This window comes from Pleurodeles waltl, chromosome 9 (genome assembly GCF_031143425.1).
Source record: "Pleurodeles waltl isolate 20211129_DDA chromosome 9, aPleWal1.hap1.20221129, whole genome shotgun sequence".
Taxonomy (NCBI): Eukaryota; Metazoa; Chordata; class Amphibia; order Caudata; family Salamandridae; genus Pleurodeles; species Pleurodeles waltl.
Window position 1 is genome coordinate 874,277,361 of NC_090448.1, and position 21,164 is coordinate 874,298,524.

The 21,164-nt window shown below is 41.6% G+C and overlaps 1 protein-coding gene across 1 annotated transcript in view; it reads left to right on the forward strand.

Moving 5' to 3' along the window:
• Positions 1-21,164, forward strand: part of TTC7B (tetratricopeptide repeat domain 7B) — a 1,338,716-nt gene that overhangs the window by 162,622 nt on the left and 1,154,930 nt on the right. Inside the window, exon 4 of the mRNA XM_069208186.1 lies at positions 14,152-14,282. Coding sequence (XP_069064287.1) covers positions 14,152-14,282 — 131 coding nt within the window. The remainder of the gene's footprint in view (positions 1-14,151; positions 14,283-21,164) is intronic.

Genomic DNA, 21,164 nt, shown 5'->3' on the forward strand with positions numbered 1-21,164 from the left:
CATACAGTTTTACTGATAAAAGTATACAGGGCACAACTACAACGTGTGGAAGTGCCATCACCTAATGTATTGATTTCTTTTGATGGTATTGAATATTTGTTTCTACCACACTTCAGAATTACCACCCCTCCCCCAGTAGCTAGCATGATTGTCACATAAACCCTCTCACTTTTAAATCAGAGAAAGAAAAGTAAACACCAAGCTCCCTCGAATACGGAACCTGACATTTGACCTCTGTCTTTGAATGCACAGCAGATGTGACAAGATAAGAACAATATTTAAAGGCCTGTTTACCGAAAGGGAGCACATGGAAAGACACTATAAATAAGGTTTGGGCAAGGGAAGGGACAACCTCAAGCTGGACAGCATAAAACAAATAAAGCCAGCAAATAGAAAGCAAGAAAAATGTGCGTTACGAGACAAAAAGCCAGATGTCGTTAGCAACTCAGACAGCTGTGCTGTCTGGTAGGCTTCGACCTAAACATAGGAAGAAGACATAGGAGATACCACAAGTTGAAGAGTATTAAATAGCCAGGTAGCTGCAGTGGTTGTGAAGATGGCTGGATACTGGTAATAACCTTTAAAAAGATGAAATACAAAGATCAGTGAATGAGGATCGTTTCAAGGCTGTTTTTTTATACAAATAAACCTTTTCCTGGGACACTGAAACCTTTGACTATATTTAAACGCTGTTGGTGTAGGTGGGTTCAGAAAGGAGAGGGAGGCAACCGTTACTCTCCTGCCCTGTCAGTTTGGTCTCTCTTCTGATTTCGGGAAGTGACAGGAACACATTGTAAGTGTCCGTGGATCAGTGCAGCCTTCTGCACTGTTGGTGATGAGTGTGTACGTGACACAATGCGCACCTAGAATAATATATGTGAAATATAGTTCGAAATAGAAAATAGATTAATGTATAGTTTATAATGTGATGACACGCATGGATGGGATGGTGGCAGTTATGGGTACTGTCGCTCTGAAATTGCCATCATTATGTCATGTTTGATCTCTTCTAATAGTAGGCTACGTATCATACATTTTAAATTCTTGCAATTGGCATACTATACACCTTTAATCCTTTGGCCTTACAGATGCCGTTAAGACTCGCATTGTATGAGATGGGGAATGCTGACTTCCTCCGCCTGTTGTGGATCTGTAGCCGGTTGCTTGTATACAGGAGAGAAGTACTAGTTGTTTTATGCCTACTGATCAACTGCGAAATACCATTAGATCCCAGGGTGACCAGGGCTGGGTGACCGGGAGTCCTATTACGTCATCACTAATACAAGAAATTCCTCGCTTTGGTGTTATTATAAGCACAGAGCCTGGTAACTTGTTATTGGGGTAGGAAGAGGTGCCCTAAGTTTAAACAATGGCTCGACTCATTCATATTTTACAACGAACAGCTTGAATGATAAGGAGAACTTCTGCTACCCACTTCCAGGCCCTGAGATATTTGGAGCCCACTAAGACTCAGCCTATTGCACACTACAGTAGGACAATCTGGGCCAGGCCAGTCTAAGCGCTGTGGCCTATGGACTGGCATAATTACCTTTATGTGGCAATAGACCAAATTGAAGGGGCCATTAAACTGGGTTAATGAAGTGGGCCTCTTCAGACTATTATAGGTGGAATACTCGATGCTACCTCGCGGCGAGGGACTGCTATTCCGACCTGCGCTGGGGCACTGCTGAGATAGTATAAAAACTAGTGTCAGAATGATAGCTACGCCCCCTCCCCCCGGAAATGTGTGGGTATTGTTGAATGTGCCAGTACTTTGTAATGATATTGCAGAGGACTTTTTCCTCTTGATCTGTTAGTTTGAAAATGCTTAGGAAATCAATTAAAACATGTAATTGGATAAAATGCCAAGGATGCATGTCATCCTTGTAGGTAGCAGAGTCAAAAATCGTGCTATAGGATCAGAAAACACAGTTCTAGATCACTAAAGCAAAAAGTAACTTTAGGCCATTTTTATTGGGCTTGGACTTCCTCTCCGGAAAAAGGAACCAGTATCGCTTGTCACATAGCCAAGGTCCAAATGTTCGGCAAGCAGCATTCATCACTCGTGTGTCATCACATATGCAAACAAGACACATGATGCGTTGGTAGCTTATAGATGCCTTTTACAGCAGGATTTATTAATGAAGTAGCACAAACCTAGGCCAAGGAAACTGTGGACAATAAGAAGGCAGTGGGTGAAAGGATGGCTGTAGTATATTGTATTTTGTCAAGGGGCATTGTAAAGCATCAAAACAGCAAGTTATCAAATGTTTGCTTGTTTTTTCTTTGTTGTACGCTTTGGCCAGTTTGTTGCAAACCAAAATCATTGAATTTACAAATTGAGGCGCAGCTTTATTGGAATTCCCAATTAGACAATGCAAGTGCATAATGCAGGGTGGGGTACGTAAATATGTCAAATAAGTACAAACTCGAAGGCGCTGTGATAAGTTCCCGGGTGTGGTCCGTGCAATAAACGCTCGACAAATATGTATATATAGATATGTAAGATAACGTTTGATGTTAGAAGCCTGGAGTTTGCCCCTGGTAAAAGCTTCTGCCATCATCACCAAGCTTTACTTAATTATACCCGGGCAAAAAAAATCTCGGATCTCCTGATCCCTGTGACGTCAAGTTAAAGTTATGCCTCTCCCAGTATTTCGCTATGGCTAGGAAGTGAAACTATCTAAAATTAGCAGCTAGAGACTAGGAACGCCCAATATAAAGGAAAAGCACATCTTTTGAAAGCAAGAAAACCCAATGTAAAATAAAAGTGCATCTTTTGAAAGTATTCTTCAAAATAAAAGCGCAACTTCTGAAAACATTTCTCATCCTTGTTTTATAATTACAGAGCATAACTTGATGTGCCTGCGTTTTGTCTCAATATTACTAAATCATCCATAGAGACAGGAGATGAAGTGAAATCAACATAAATAAGAAGCTGTACGCCAGTGTTAAAGCAGGAAATACATTGTACGTCCAGAATAATCCCTAAAGGCTTAGAAAAACAAGCTTTGGCAAAGGCAATAGGCCTCGCCTATACAAGATCTATTTTCTTTGTCAATATGTTTTTTTTAAGTCATGTTGTACAGTCATTGCTGAAAGTAAATTAAACAAAAGTGAGAACGCGCTATGATGTGATGAATGTTGGCCATGTCATACTTTTTGTGCCGTATTGATCAGAGCTGCCGTCTTTGGAATTGAGGAACCAGGTTTGAGTTCTGGCATCAGCTCAACATCCAGTGATTCTGTGCAAGTCACACATGTGCCTAAAAAAAAAGAGGCATGTGACCTTGTGTATGTAACTGGTGCTCATGTGGACCGCTCCAACACCTTTGGGTTGAGTTGTTGCTATGCAAAACTGCAAACATAAAGAAAAGACAAAAACAGCAGGGATAAGAAGGATGAGGAGCAATACGGCGAGGGGTGCGAGAGAGAGAGCTTGTGGATTGCGCCAAAGCCCTAAAGCACATGCACTCACACGACAAAAATCAAAAGCAAAAAAAATAATGAACACAACCTAGAAACAAATGCGTACCCATAGACAGCTTCATTAGTCTGTGACATTTAAAAGAAAAAGTGATGTCTAACAAGGAGGAAGGCTGAACAAACGAATTGGCTATCGGAAAAAAAAAGCTGGTCTGAAAAAAGTCTGAAAAACATACACTGCTTTAATAATCCCTGCCATTGAAAAAGGTCACATAGAACACAGTGAAAGCTTGAAAACTGCTTACGGTTACTCTAAAATACAAACTTAATATACAGAACAGTAAACAAGATAGGGTCTGGCATAATGGTCAGAGCTGCTGATTTTGAAACTGGGGAACCAGGTTCAAGTCCCGGCGCTGGCTCGACATCTTCTGATTCTGGGCAAATTATTTAATCTCCATGCACCTAAAAAAAGAGGAATGTGAGCTTGTGTAATGCAACTGGTGCTCTTGTAAAGCGTTCAATACCTTCCAGTCCAGTTGTCACTATACAAAACTGCAAACAAAAAGAAAACGCAAAAAATGGCACGTAGAAGAAGGAGGAAGAGAAATACAAAGAGGAAAAATGGCAGTAGAAGAAGGAGGAAGAGAAATACAAAGAGGGGTGAGAGAGCAATATGGGTACGTTTTGAATGGAAGCCCTAAAGCACATGCATTCTCAACACAAAAAAGAACGCAACTACTTCCCCGGACTGCTGAGTCACATAGAACAAAGTGAAGGTTTGAAAAAAAAAAAATGCTGACCTGAAAAAAAAGTTGTCCACAAAAGTGAAATGTAGCCAAAATAATAATAGTAATCCAAAATAAATGCTGTTAAAAAAACGTTCTTGGAAGTACAGCACAAATAGCAGAAGGACCCAAATTAAATTACATTAATTAGTACTTTGTTCATGCGCCGGAACAATAAAAGGAAGTGATGTCAGGCATATGGTGACCAATTAGGAACCAGCTACAAAGAATGACAATTGAGCCTGCAAATGGTAAGTAATGGCTGGGCGCTTTACTGCATATAGCACCCATCGCAGCACAGTACATGCTCGCTGATAGGTGAGGCCTTAAAATATTGGTTGCAAAAAGACGAGGTAGAACAAAAGTATTTGGTCCATGCTCCAGATAGGAATTAACACAAGAAATGAAGGGAAGCCTACGAAGCTAAGCAATAGAAAGTTTGCAAATTAGAGTGACAATGTGGATAACCAGTGGTATGCTGTGTGTGGCTTATAAACCCACTGAATATTTGCTGTGTAGGCAAGACCGAAAAAGGTCATATTTCACTATGCAAACATAAGATTGTCTCACTAGTGAATCACTGGATTTGCTCTGAATGGCAAGTTAAAAAAAGTAATTAAAATAACAGTGTGTACATTGATGAACTCATTAAAATATATCTGCTCCATTTCTGGATTTTGTATCTTTTGCTTAAAGTGTTTGCTTATGTTCCAGGCAGAATTAACATTCTCCAAGAGGCTCTTACATTCATCCTTTAGGATGCATGGAAAATGGCTACTGCTGCATACTGTATTTCTCTCCTTTTTAACCTAACCTAATTTCTAAAGCTGTCCTTTTTTAGTAGCCTCATGATGCTGGATCAGCCCGTCTTCTTTACCGAGACAGACAACTTAGGAAACATACACCATGAAGTGTAGAGAAACCCAGCCAGCTATTGAATGCTTCATAAAGGGCCATGAGAGTACCTGGTTAAGTTGGGTTCCCAGGTTTACTTATAAGGGGTAGGCAAGATCATTTTTTGGCAATCCACTCGTATTAGCAACTGCAAGCAATTCTGTTGTTTCGGCTGTGTTTGTATCAGCCTGTCCCAGATTTAGGAAAAGTGAAGTAATTATATTATTGGTGATTACATAAAGTTAATTACACTGGTCCCTGACATTGCTCCTTAAAGCAGGTTTCCCAGCATGGAAGTTTGTGTAGTGTGTCACCTATAGATCTAAAAGAATCGTGCAGGTGGCCACAGTTTACAGACTTGTCTTGATTATGTCAGCCCTCACCTTCCCATCAACCCACCATCCAATGTACATTGTCTCCTTCTTCAAGGGCTTTCTTGTTCTTAGGAGCCCAAAAGTCTAGAGTTAGGGCACTTTCCACAGTGACAGCAGTAGTCCTGCAGAGATGTTAGGTTGGCGTTCTCACTACTGTGTTAATTCACTGGCTAGGAAAATGTATATCATGCAGACATATCGAGTTTTTTTTACACGTCAAATAGGTTCTCGTTTCTCTGTGAGCCTTTGATCATCTTGCATTAATGTTAATCATGTTCTAACCATAATTACTTAGTTCAGGTTCCAGGGTTCCAGCGACGGTAGTGATATAATCTCAATTTCTTTCAGCTTCGTTGTTTGCTTGAGTAGGGCGTGAGTAGGGAGTGCAAGCACAGGCACACTGCCAAATGTCAAGCTTATTTTCTCATTTATCTTTGTGCAAACATTCTATGCCTCCAACAGATCACCAGTGAGAGCCAACTGCTTTATCCTGGACAGCCGCTTTTGTGTTTCAAAATCTTCATGGCTTCTAGCCAATCAAAATTTCAACAGCAACATCTGTTAATGAATTTTTAAATGCCTAAGTCTCCATTAAGCAGTAAACCATTCCACTCTGAAGCGTAATACAAATTGCTCACACAGCAAGTAATAGTGTGTCAGGAATGACAGTAAAAGAGTAGCAGCTTACTTGAGGTTTGTGTTTGTCATTCGTCTGATTACTGGCCAGATGAAGCTAGGACGCTCAGTGATTAGGGTTACACAACTTTGACTCAAAGCAGGCATTTGCGGGAGAATAAGAACTAAGGAGTACTACCTTGCAACATCCATTTCTTGTTGGGTATCTACTGGTTGGTAGTTCTTATCCTCGTCTCACCTTCGTCACCTTTTTGTGGTCTGGTTTCACAGCGCAGCTTTCACCAGTCAGTTATGTAATATTCACCAGGAAAAAGGCTTTGGTTCCATCCACATGTTAGAAGCCACGAATACGTTTGGTTTGGTACAAAATTGTGTGCTTCCACAAAAAAGTGCTTGCCCTCCACGCAGCTGTGATCATTTTGTTTATTTATCCAGCAGCCTGATCCTTAACTTTTAGGGGCATACACATCACATTGTATTGCTATTAAAGTGTCTTAGATAACTAGATAATTAATTGTGTCTTCCCTGGCAGCCTCACAGATGGGAGGTGGGTAGTCACTAACCAATGTGGATTTGTAGGTCTGGCTTGATGGTCCAACTGTCACTTGGCCTTTGACCAATGGGAACATTATTCTATAGTTCTTTGCTTCCACACAAACACATATCCATTCCTATGCTATCTACTTGTAGTGCTTCCATTACCATACAGCATTCTTTTAAAGCTGGCCTATTGGCATTGTCAATGCTTGTTTGCATTTTTCCCTACATGGTTACCTTCACGAGTGTTAGTTGAGTTAGTAGAGTGGAATTTCAGGCTGATTGGCGAGTCTGCTGTCTGCCTCGCCTCGTCATTCTTTTGTTTTCTGCAGGTGGCTGGCTTCCATGACTTTTGCTGGAACCTATTTGGACGTGGTGCTGAGGAAGAATTGAGAATAGTAGGTAAACTAAAGTTGTCTCTTTTATATGCATGTCGTAATCCTGTAAAGATAAGCACTGGCCACTAATATTGGCGTTTGTATTCTAACAGAATGCTTGAAAACGCAGCCAAGAATAGTAATCAACAGGAAGCAGTGTTTTGTCTTTCCTTTTCTGCCTTTTCCCTTGGGGGATCATAATGAGCTGTCCTATAGTATATTAGCACGGGTTATTGGAACTTGCAAGTGGAAATTAGGTTTTTATTTTTTTATCTGAGTCTTTCTGTGCTAATACTTAGGCTAATATGCAATTTCAACTATTGTTGGCGCTCTAACGCAAGTGGCAGATCTCCTCTTGTGGATTTGCAAGATCCCCACTACCAAGTGAGAACCTACTGGCACGCTAATGAAATAAGGGGGCCCTAATTCTCCCCATTCACAGGTTGCTGGAAGCCTTTATGCCTTTGCTTTTGGGAGCTGGGCCCTTGAATGTTCTCACTTGGCAATGGCTTGTTGGGCCCTGAGACTCACTCACACACTCGCCACCAAAACTATGAGCATTTGATGAACTGTCTTATTTTCAGAGGTAGGAATTGTTGGCCCCATTCCCTCTGCAATTTTTATAACCAGCTAGGAAGTCTATGCACCTTCATGGGTAAGCAAATTAGCCTTGCAGCTCAGCCAATATAGCAGTGTGTGTGCTTTGGTGGTACTAGAGAGCCATAACTTAGCATTTTAGGGTTGATCTCAGAAATATTGATGGTGATGCTGTATTGCTTATCACATGATAATAGCTTTTTATTTTACTGACTGCAACTTTTGGTGGTGTGTGATATATAGCCTCATGTTTAAGATACATATTCCACTGTTGTGAGATGTGTAGCCACATGTGTAAGCTTTATTGAAGAGTTAATGTAGCCACAATCTATAGCGACTCGAGTACACAGTGGAAAAGGATGATTGTTATGATTGAACTACATCTTCTAATATTTTAGAGGGACACCATCACCCTCTAGCCTGAGCAAAGGGAAGAAAGGAACTATGTCACATTAATAGGAGGTCAGGCTAAGCACTTGCCTAGAGCAGCCTACGTGAGCCACCAGATGCTGCATCCACAGCTTGTGCCTGTATCCCTCATTTTGTGTATTTTGTTGATGCACTAAGTTGAACAGGCAGTACAAGTGAGCGAATGCCATGTTGTCAAGAAACTGCCTCTTCCTTGCTGCCTTAGAAATCAATTTTCCTTTCCTTTCCTCTTTTTCTGTTCTTACTGTGAGGAGGACGTCTTAGACAGTGCCTCTGCAATGGTAACGAGTAGGTTCTGTCACAAACTGGGCCGCAATGACAGACAGAATCTTATCATTTGTGCTAATAAACCAGTGCATGAATTGTGAAAAAAAGTTACTCTGGGAACCCATAAATTGGGGGTCAATGTGTGGTAGACGAAAGGCGGTGGAGACGCAAGGGGTGCAGCCTGAAAAGCAGAGTCTGACAGTCGACTTATACATTTATTTAACAACAAATCTGCTGCAAAGAAATGGTCAACAAGGACAAATGTGACAGCAGATCTATTCTAACTTACTTAATTGGTCACAAAGAAGCTTCACTTTAAAATACCTTTCAGTTTTAAAACACCTGCTGCAGAGATCTTTGTGTGCCAGCAGTTTTGAAAGGAGTATGATAGCAGTAATATAACTCTGGTAGTAAATGTAGTTCTGGGAGAGTTCTCTGTTTTGCTCAGTCACAGTTTTGACTCAGACTATTTGCCCATTATTGTTCCGATTTATTAAAAATAAATTTTAAAAAGGGGGTGGGGTAGGTCATCACCGACATGCTATACATCTCCCTAATCGACTCAAGCATGAAGATTCTTGATAGATTCCCACTAGAGCCCCTGGAAAAATTTGCAGCAGGTAGAAAAATATTGTGAAATGTGCAATTTGGCTTTAGGCCGGGGGTAATCACAATTGATCAATGCCTAACTTTGTACCTAACAGCAAGTAAATATGTCCTAGCTAAAAAGGGGTCACTTCTTATGGACTTAATCGATTTATCTATGGCTTTTTATCTAGTAAATTGTGCCATACTTCAGACCTTGATGGAGGAGATGGGAGTGGAGACAGATCTCCTAGTGTTACTTAAGTGTTAACATCAGGACTTACTGTGAAAGTGTGCTTTGGTCTCCAGGGTGAACTGACCCCTCCTTTAAAATTCATGGGAGGAGTTAGGCAGGGACGCATTCTTGCACCCTTCCTATTCCTGCTATACATAAATGGCATTGCCAAACATCTCGGTCTGGAAATTCTGTAGGATGGCTTTTCAAGCTACATATCCACATTAGATCTTAACATTAACTACGGCAAATCATTTGTTATGACTGTGGGCCACGTAATATGAAAACCAAAACATATTTGATGGGGAGTGCAATACTGCAGAAAGTGCAAAATGTTAATTATGCATTTTGTTTAGATCCTACCTGGCTTGGAAGAATCTTTTAAACGTTGGTGCAAACTATTTTAAAAGTAACATTAAAGCTATTTTTAGTTTTACACAGAAACTAGGCCAAAAGCCCATTAAAGAGATAATTTATCTTTACAAAACAAAATGTGCCTCAGCAGGATCCTATGGTGGCGGCCTATGAGGATATACAAATGTGGAGTCTATACAAACAGATGAAAACTCCATTTTGAAGAGATTATTACAGGTCCCCCAGGGTACAGCAAACTGTGTACGTCACAGAGAACTTGGCCTCTCATATCTGACAGACTCTTTGAACCTGTCCCCTTTATTGTTATCGGTTAAGGTATGGTCAAATCCTGAGGCTTCTTTGGTTCGCACATGCATATCTGATTGCTTAGGCTTAACAAGGTCAGCTGAGATCCCCTAGCTGCTTTATCTAAAGACGAGCTTTGAATTGATAGCCATGAAAGAAATGTATGGAAATCCTACCATTATTACTGCAAAACAAAAGATATAGTAAACTATAACTTTTTAAATTATTGTTATAATAATAGGCTAAGGAAAGTGCAAAGTATGCTGGCATTTGCAACATATGTCCCACTGGGGACAACGAATGATATAGAACCATACTTGATCTAGGTAACGAACCCTCTCTTCCGGCGGTAGCTATCACTTTTCAGATTTTGTATGATCCATTTTTTAGTAGCTTTTCCCACTCAACATTGTTGGTCCCATGATTTACCACTGTATAGTTGTGACCAATTATCTGTACAAAACGCATGCCACTTTTTTCTGTTTTGCTCTTTATACGAGGCCCCAAGGCGCGAGTTCTTAACATACATATTGGGGAAATCAAATTTTAGATCCTATCTGGATGGTTTACGCTACTTATATCGCCTGGAGAATGAAGATATCTGTTGGGAAGTTCTTACATTTTTAAAGAAATCATTGGCACTCAGAAAGAGATATGAACAGGTTTCTCTGGGCTAATACCCCCAGGTGAGCACAAAACCATCTAAGAGATTCGAGTGGAAGTTAAATCTGAATTTTAAATTACTTTGTTTTTGTAAGTTGCAGCCTAAGAATGCAATGGGGAAAATGCATTCTAAAAAGCTCAAGACCCTTAATGATGGTATTGAAATTGTCTCTATATGCCCTTTTTATTGAATCACTGTATTTATGTAGAGTTGTTTCAATTGAAATGTTTTTGTGCTTTAATTTTACGCTTTCATGGATTTATGCAAATCCAAATAAATGTTATATGACTCACTCACTCACTCAGACTAGCATAGATGGTTAATATGCATTCTGTACAGCACATTGTATACCATGCACCTCACATATTTGTAATTTATGTAAATGGGTGAGTGGGTTACTGTTGGTGACACTGAAATCAGTTTGTTACTTCCTGTTCATAAGTTGCAATCCTTCTACTGTGGCACAGTGATCTATTTACCGGTATCAAAGAGCTGCATCTAAACTGTTATGCATGGATGTAGATCTTTATTTTCTCTCAATCTTTTGTTGTTCTATTATTGCAAAGAAGGGCTCCTGCGAGAATCAATAAAAACTGATTAGTACAGACAACCCCAATCACTGCATTACGTTTTATATCCTTTGTGTTTCTCCTGACCGTTCACTATAAACATAATGTTTACAAGTATGAATGATATTTGATTCCTTATAACCCTCACTGTCATATAACATTTCCTGTACATTGACTTGCACACGTATAATTTATTGTCTGTTATTTTGATGTTAAGCTCTCGGATACCCCACACTAGGATGGGTTGCGCTATAAAAGAACCAAGTAAAAAGTAAATTAGTGGGTGCCATTTAAAAAAAAATATTAGTGTAAAACAGATAAATATTCTTAAAATGCATGCACTTCTCTTACATAGGGGGGATTGAACAAAGTCAAAAATCTGCCTCCAAGTTCTTGATATATCTTTATTTCGACCACCAGGATCATAAATGTACAACATAAAAACAATATACATAAAAAACATTCTTACAAAAACAGAAGTAAATTCTTCAAGAGTCAGAAACCATTTTAAATCAGAAGGTGATTGAAAATGAGAAGCATTGTGACTGTAAGGTACAGAATTATCATCAGTAAAAACAATTGATTAAAAAACATTTTCAAAAAGTACTTGTGAAGTGATAAGCTATGTGCCTTTGTTTCCCGCCCTGGTTGGCAACTGTCAGACATCCCTTTCAGCTAACAAGCAGCACCTCACCCAAACCTAGAAAGCAAAGGTGATTTGTGGCAGCCTGACCCATGACACTTGGTGACCTCTCAGGGAAGTTGTGGTAGACAAATCACACCCTTTTCTCTCATTAGCTAAAGGTCTCAGGCACACACATAGGCAAAGAAAGAGACGCAGAAGGGTTTTCAGTATACTTATTGCAAAGACTGCATTCTACTATAAGATAGATGAGCTGCAACTATTAGGACAATGAGACATAACAAGATTAGGATTGTCCTGATTAGTTAGAAGTAAAACAACAACCCCAGCATATTGGAATACACAGGTGTATGTGATTCCCATCTAGCTTCTAGAGAGAGCATAGCGGTGATAGCCCAAATCTGCCCATACTCAGCCCATGAGAGGAGCACCCACCTCCATTACCTTTAGTACTGGGGTCAGCCATCTCCTTGACTGGTTGTGGAGACAAGGCTGAGATCTGCATTGAAATGGTGTACAGCATGGATTGGTATCCTGGCGGGAATGACCTCCCTGCCTTTGTCAGGCCTGTATGGTGGTTTTATAAGAAAATGTGTTTTCATTCTGTGAAACAGGCCTGATGTGAGCAGGTGCCTTAGTGTCGGCTGTCTGCGCACTCTTGTGTTGGCAATACCAGCTATATTATCATGTACTTGTTTTTATCAGCCCTGGGGAGAGGCACACTGAAATGAAATGCACAGAAAATAACGATAATAACATGTTTGCAGAATTACAGCTGATTAGAAAAATATAACATCCACGCTGAAAAGAAGGCTAACTAAAATGAATAAATGAAATTGGAGCACCCATCTAGGTGAAAGGGCACAGGCCACATTCCTAGGCTAAGCTAAACTAAAATATTTCTGCCCAAGCAAGGTACTAAAATTAACCCACAACACCATTGCATTGGCTTCTATGTGTTAGGCTCCAGATGGCACCTAGCGAGGATGATACTTGAACAAAAGAAGTGCTGATGGCCTTTAAATCAGGCATTTGTTTGTGCCCAGCTGGAAGTGAAAATAAGAACCGCACCCTCACTGCCTGCAGATTGCTGCACCGAGCAGAATGCAGACAATGTTCGAGCACTGCTAAATTGTGTTACGGTGTCAGAAAATGACACCAGGACAAATTCAGCATATTTCCCTGAGTTGGCAGGATCCAAGACCTTGTCCAGAAATAGCTGCCAGAACCAGGATTCAGTGCAGTGCCCCTACTTTTCAGCCCTGGTTAGAAAATAAAAGCAGAGTGCCCCTTGGTGTAGGGCAGCCATCCCCCAACCCCCCGAGCATGACAACTAATATGCAGTTTGGCCCATTGCTGCTTGCCGGATTTGTTCCTGTCTGAAAAACAGCATTACATGCTGGAAAGTCTACAAGATCCTTCATCCAGGTGCTCTTGAGACCAGCATTGCATGAGCTGTCTGCTCCCTTCCATATGTCCCTGGGATATTGAGAGGCTTCTTTCCAGCCTCGCAACTAGCTTTTGTTTGCTCCCCGACCCCCTGCTTCTTCCCTGCCACATTTGGGCTGGAAGATGCGTTAGGCCCCGACCCTGCTGCCTGGACTCATCCTCTATCTTGGACACCTCATCAAGGAGTAGGATGGGTAGATTCAGACGGTAAGCAGGTGGGCATGACGGTAACAATGATGTCTATGCTGGCGGGTCCTTTGATCTGGCACTGTTAATATTCTCAGAAGGTTTTGGATTGACTGCACTTTGTTACTCATTTCGTGCTTTTTTAACTTAGTGTGTGAGATGGTGGGCTCAGACTACAGGGTGAACGGAGAGCTGTGATTTCCATTCCTCTGATCTCACCTCGAATGGCATAACTGGATAGTATACTTGCTATTTTCTCCCTAACCTTAAACCTTGACTACTTGTCTTTATATGTCGCAATAAACCTAGTCTGGTGAGGTCGATAATCACTGAGTTTTTGGTTCAGAATACAGGGATTGTTGTTTCATTAGTGCCAAACAAACACACTAAGTTTGCACTACATGAAAGCCGCTTCCTGCCCAGTGCAAGCAGGAGTGTTGTATGGAACCCAAAGGGAACGAGGGCTCTTTGGCTTTAGGAGACAGAGCTGGATTGTTAAACAGCATTCTTTCCGGCAGCAGTCTCGCGCATGACTCTAATCTGTTCCCAAGCCACACTTCCTTCCCTTCCTGGCATGCACACAGCAGTAGCTGTCTGAATCAAATCCTTCTAATCCCGTGTATTTAAATGTTTGAAATGATTTCTGCCAACATGGAACGCGGTTTATGGCGGCTGCAAGTGGATAGGGCCACAAGCCAGGCCTATTAGCTGAGTGTCTCAGTTCATCCTGTGCCTTGTACACCTCTCCCTATTCACAAAAGTAGTTTTGGGACTGGACGTCCAGAGGAATACTTTTTTCTGTCCGTTTTCAACCGTGTATTTTCATTCTTTTTAGGCCTCAGTCTTGAAAAGCTGTCAAGTTCATCTCCCACCAGCAACCTGAATGTGGACCGCGACCAAGAGATCATTATGTGCTATGAGAAAGCAGGGGACATTGCGCTGCTCTACCTGCAGGACATGGAGAGGGTGAGTAGGAGTGCACATGACCACGCACAAAATGTAACCCTTCTTTGCCTTGGAAATGTTCCTGAAATAACAATTCCTTATATTTATTCATTAAAACAAAGCTGAACCATTTGGCTTTTAGAACGTTTGTGCAATGTATCCCCCAAGTCCTTTTCCAGATTAGTTGCATTGCATAGTTTGTTCAGAATAATAGGTAACGCATGGACCGATATTCGGCATTCAGTATGTTCATTACAGACTGAACTAGATAGTTATCGTGGTCTCGTTTATTGTACAAAATCGATTAAACAAGTACAGCATTGCAAAGGAATTCTTTTTGAGCGGCACTCAGTGGAATCGCATAGTGCATACCCAGACCACTTAATGGACTCGGTAGTGGAACAGTGCAACACATGGACGTCTTTCCCCTAGCACACGATTGCCGCAGCTGCAGAAGTGGCACCTTTGGGCCTGGTGCTCAGCCTCAGTGTCATACTCTCAGGATTGCCTCCTTGCAGTCTTCACCAGTGTGCGGCACTAATACTGTTCCGATCACACGGGGGCTCGACCTACCCACAGTCATTGGACGCCATCTTGAATTTCATCCCGGTCACAAAGGAAGCAACTACAAGTCCACATTTAGGAAACTAGAAGGTACTCCACAAGAAAATATAAAAGAAGCTCCTACTCTGGAACTTCCACAACCATACCCCAGCATAGGAGCTTGCTCTGAAGCAATGGAAATTAGTGCCCCTTTTCATAATAGAGAACCTTGCCTCCCTTATGAGCACATTTCTAACAGCAATGACCATTACGACCTTCTGTTGCTCATAAGAAAAAAAACCACGTTAACATGGGCAAGATAGGAGAGTAGTGTGAGTGAGAACTGCAACAGCCACATGAAAGTCTTGATTTTAGAAAGAGTGAGAGGGTTAGGGTATGCAATATGTTCTACCTACTAATGGGGTTTTATCCTATCTCTGATCCAAAATACAACAGTTGGTTATATAGGTTTGTTTAAACAGGTTGTGTATGCTGTTTTCATAGGCCCACCTAAAACGTCACATGAAGTATTAACCCAAGTACCTGTGTCAGTAGCTTCTGAACCCACCATTGAGTTTTCCAAAGTTTTTGGGAGTTCAGGTGGCAACAGTTTATTAACTACTTATGCCACTGTGCCCTAAACAGATGGACAATGAAACACAAGTCAGCATTTCCATTTGTGCATGATGACTAAACAGTTTATGGCCATAACCCCTTCTCTTTCTGGAGTGTTTCTTCTTCTCTGATGAAAATACTTCCAGGGCTTAATACAATGACTATTCCCAAGTCCTATATCCTTGCTGGCTTCTCTTATAGGCCTGCTAGGCATGTACTTTCAGTGTTGTGTGCATCCCTTGTTTTTTGTTCACAGTTGTCCCTGCCGGTTGGCATCCAAGTGATCTGGGTTGAACATCACCCTCCATTGTTCTTCCGACCTGAGTATTATAGCTGTGTCATCAAATCCATATGCACCTGCTTGACTGAGACTTTTATTTCATGCACCGCTGTAGCTCATCTTCTAACTATTGCTGTTCTATTAGTCAGTATGAATGATAGGATTATTTTTGTAGGTCCGCCCTGTGATCTGGTGGGCCAGTTAAATTGCTAACTGAGTGCTCTTGAATGTCCTTTTAAAAAATTGATGATCAGTCTCCCGCTTCAAATTGTGGATTTCTTTCCATCCTTTCTGCCACATAGCTCATTGCACCACTTGCCGTCTACATTTTACGCAGTAGGAACATGCCATGTATTGAGCTTCCAGATCCTTGGGCCTTGCTGTCATGCAGTTATGTGGCAGGTCCCTCATCAAGAGAGGAAATAATCAATTGACAACTGGCAGTCATATCTATTGACGAAAATGGGGGAAAAATTAATATGAAGTTCCAGGGATGATATGGTCTGGAGATATAATAGTCATTAATGTGATTTCAAGCTAGTTCCAACTGCATATCTATAAATCCTACCTCAAAAGAGCCAGAAGACACCTAAATGTGATAATTATCATTTTGTACATTTTATGGTATGTAAGAACTTTATCAGAAACACAGGGGAGCTTCTGGTGCTTGCAGAGGGCTATAACCAACTTTGGGCAGATCAGATGCCTGCATTGGACCTTGTTTTCATACGTGATGGCCCACACAGAAATACTACACTTACAGTTCGAAAATCAATATATAAATTAAAAAAAACACCAGAGCAAACTCCCTCTCCACTCTGTAAGGCATAATGATTTACCTTACTACAAGAGAATTGTATACGTTGTGCTGCTAATAAATAGCAAACTGAGCATTCATTGCACCAGCACAGTGATCGCACAGCTGTTTACTGCAGGAGCACTAACAACTGACCCAGCTCAAATCAACTGTGTGCATTTCACAGAAGGAGCTGACACTTGTCATACCAGAAATGCTAAGGAGCCAGAAGCACATAAATTACATTGAAACAATATAGCACTCCCTTCCCTTTGATAATGCACAACCAAAGCGGAAAAATTATAACAAAGCTTCATACAAAAGTACAAAAAACACAAAGAAAAACTATAATAATACAAGTTAGGAATATTACTCTGAAAGAATTATACACAATCCTTGAGCCTCGTTAACGGGACTCTATTCCTTTCGTTATGTTTGACTCTGAAGGCAATGGGTTCTCCACTGTTGTGTTCACCAGTAGAAAGTACTACCTGCAGTTCACTATTATCAATTAACCCTTGCCATATGTATAACCCATTCTCATTCTCCAATGACTCCGGGACCACCAACTTTACTCTGGGCCCCACTTCACATCTGCTTCCAATTCCTACTAGGTAGTCCAACTAAGAACTCAAATTGTGTACATCAGAATGCCCACCCTTGCACTTTTCTATAATTCCAAACCCTTCCATCTTGAATAACTGCCTTCCTGGATTTCACTATCACAAACCTTATCCGTTTCCCAAACTTGGAAAGCTATTTAGAAATCAAACCCGATCTTAAATTCTAGACCTCGGTCTATCCCTACCACAAGAATGTGCCCGTACACTGCTGTCCTTTAGAAGTCTATTAAACTACTTACCTTTTTCTTTTGATTGAGTGTTGTTTAAAGCATTCTTGATGTGACATGTACAGCACATACTGAGAAATATTTCCATATCTCAGGTTGCCAGCTGAGGCCCATTGTCTTTAACCACCGTTTCAGCATACCTCTCCCTAGCAAATACCGACTTTGAAAAACTCACTGATTGATGTGATGGTTGTGTGTAGTGGAAATGTGACCTCAGGAAACTTTGACTCATATTTAGTCAACACCAAAGCATAACAGGCCTTGCTAGATAAAGTATGGAAAGGGCCTGAAACATCAAACGCTGCGTTCTCCCACTGACACTTTGGCCATACTACTGGAGCAAGTGGTCCAAATCACACCTTCAGCATCCTGCCACTGGCACAAACTATACACTCTGTAATCCACCTTTCTGCCATTCTGTCTAGTACTGGCCAGCAGAAATTTGATTAATTAACTGTGTGCCAGTGTGGCATTCATGAACTAACTTCAAAAGCCTATCCTGTAGCTGAAACGGTGGCATGCACTTTTTCTTCTTTAAGAATAAATTGTCTTCCACCTCCAGTTCCTCCAAGACATTCCAAAACGGACGTTTATAACATCTAAATTCTTTAGGATTTGGCTACCATCTCTGCTTAAATACCTTAATAGAATTCTAGAACGGATTATTCTCTTGAGCCACCCAGTCACCTTCACTAATGCCTTCAAATGTTCCTGAGATAAATTCAATCACTGTGGCAATGATATCCAAGTTGCTGCATGCCAGTTCACCACTCTCCCTAGAGTCATATGGCAGTGCAGATACATAGTCAGTCGCCACATTTCTTCCCAGGTATGATCCAACTTTAAAACTGTTAAGCTAGCAGTGCATGCCGTCAAATTTCACCACACTATTGGAGACAGATTGGATAAAATGTTTATGGTCCGCCCTTTTGAACAAAATGGCTTCCCCACAAATAATTTCCGAAGTGCTCTAAACTGACACATTTCACCAATAGTTTTCAGATAGTTGTGAAAAAACTCCAGCAGTGCCAAACATAGTGGCACCCAGGATGGTATAGACTTATTTCCCACACAAAATATTTTAAGGGTTGAAATGCAAGCAGTTTCACTCTTAATCTGATCAAAAGCTTCTGTCTTTCTCTCTTGGCTTTATCTTCTCTATAAAGTTCGAGACAAACTTGTTGTTATACTCAAGGAGTCTTGCAAAACACAGCATGTCCCTCTATTGTCAGGCCTCTGAGTTTTCAAGGTGGCTTTGACAGGAGATTTTTTTTACCTACCCCATCATTAGACATACTTTTACCCACATATCCCACTCAGTCACAAAAAATAGCATTTGCTCTCCTTCAACGTTCGCTCAGTTCTTCAGGTCTTTTACACTCTTCTCCATCGTGACTCACATAATCATGTTAATTCTTAGAAAATATCAGAATGTCATTCTGGACACAAAACATTCAATATGGTACATAGCCCTCTGTGCATGGAAAACTAAAGCTGCAGAGGCTAATCCAAAAAGTATTTTCCTAAATTGGTGCAGTCCTTGTGGTGTCAAGAAAGCACTCAAAGGTCTGGACACAGGAGACACTAGCCTCTGATGTTAAAGTTTAATGTGTCAAACACAGTAGCTCCTTCGGAAGTGGGTGGCAATCAACCAAACCACTACAGTGGTACTGAAAGTCCTAAATTCCAGACATATCTCAACCTTTTCTCAGCTTTTCTGACCAAAACGGTTAGTGAGACCTTTTCTGATGATTCAGTTTTCTCCATAATCTCTTGTGTGACAGGTTTCTCCAACTTCTCTCGTAGGGGATTTCCATGTATAGTCATAAGCGGTGAATAGTTCTGCCTGCCTGCAGGGACACCAGAGCACTTTTTCCAATATAACTTCTTAAGTGTTCATGTTCGCCTTACTTCAGAAAGACCTGCCAAGTCACTTAAGAATGTCCCTATGCAGCCTAGAGGAAAGGCTACAGTGTCCAAAATTCTTCATCAAGTTTGCTTTAAAAAAGACAAAGCTAAGTCACATGCATTCAAATGCATGAATGAGTTGAAAATTCAGGAGAAAAAGTCTTTCACAAACCTTTTTATAATGCAAAACAATGATGGAGTGCAGGGCAGTGTAGCCCATAGGCTGCCATTATCAAAGAAGAAAATGGAGACTGATTTTAAGAACAGCCAGTCCCCCAGTATCCCATCATGCCTAGAGTTGAGGCAGTTACCTCAGTTCTTTTTTCTGGCTCCTGCTGACAGGACCCTGGAGCATTGAGCTCGATCTTTTTAGGTTTTTTCGAGAAAAAAAAATCAGTGAAATATTTAGTGACAACTGTTTCACTCAACGTCTTTTGAGTTTCTTTCTTCAATTTGGTCTTTTTCAGACTGGAATAAGGATTTTTTCTCAGAAAAAATGCCTTCTCTATTTGACAAATGACCAAGATGTGGCTGGAAGAAAGCCAAAACAGACTGTCATGATGTCTGTATTATCTGCCTACCATCCTCACACCTTCCTGCCTCATGTAATATCTGCAGGTAATTTTCCTGACGTACCCTGAGCGACAGAGAGAAGATTCACCTTCAAGCAAAAGCAGAAAGGCGACGCCAGCAAGAAGCCAGGGGGACCTCTGAGCGAGGTGAAGGTCAATCTTGCACCAGAGCTCTTCCCTCAGCCTCTAGTGGGCGTGGCAGGACAGAGAGGTGTTTTTGTGGCAGAAAATGCTATCGGTCCCCGTTGACGTCGAGAGCAGGTACGGCGCCCACGTGTTCGCTGTCGAAGTCTGGATCGACATCGAACGAACGTCGTTGCACGACATCAAGACACCGCATCATGACGTCGAGGACTCCCGATGCTCGACGCACAACCAACGCCGTTGGTACATTGACGATGAAGGGAGAGGTCGACGTTGAAGAGTCCCTCGACGTCGAGGACACTGAAAACTTCTGAAAGGAGGATTTATTCCTCGTTGGAGTCACAGCTTTCAGAGAAGTTTCTCCTTCGCTGGTTTTCCTTCTTCATCTGCGTCTCCACCTTCCACTACCTCTCCACCTCCAGCTGCAACTCCGCATCCTCAAGATCTGCCTGCCCCATTGCCGGCTACTCTGCTGCTCCATACACCTACACCACTTCCTCAAGCACCCAGTGTCACTCCAGCTCCCAGACCGCGCTCAAGATCGCGCCACCGTTCACACCGTAGCTATCATGCATCTGGCCGTTCTCAGCGAGATCAAGGCACTCTCGTCACAGATCGCGACAAAGGTCAAGGTCACATTCTTTCTGACACTACCACGTAGACTCCTCATCGTCTACCAAAGACTATTCACCTACTCTATCTGACTCGCCTCAACCTCGTACGTCACCTGTGGACGACGTTAATACCTTTCAGGAAGTATTAGTTTGAGGCGCAGCAAAACTTAACATTCCAATGGCTGTCCCGACACCAAATACTTCAGTAATTTTTGAAACGCTACAGCAACATTCGGCCTCAAGATCTTTACTTCCTCTGGTACTGGGTATTCTAGAACCCACCATGGAAGTTTTCCTTACACCGGTCACGACAAAGTCTGCGCCTTCCAGACTGTTAAAAAAAAAAAAGTTCCATCCTCCGGAACAAGACCCTTTGATTCTGCACTGTGACCCTCCACCTGATTCAGTGGTGATCCTTGCGGCCCCTAAATCTCACGTCACTTCTCCGTGGGCTGCCTCTCCGCCGGATAAAGAGAGTAGAAAGGTGGATTCGGCAGGCCCCAAAGTATGTAGTATGGTGGCAACATCCATAAAACCAGCAAGCGCATCAGCACTCTTGGGAAGATATGATAGGGCCTTGT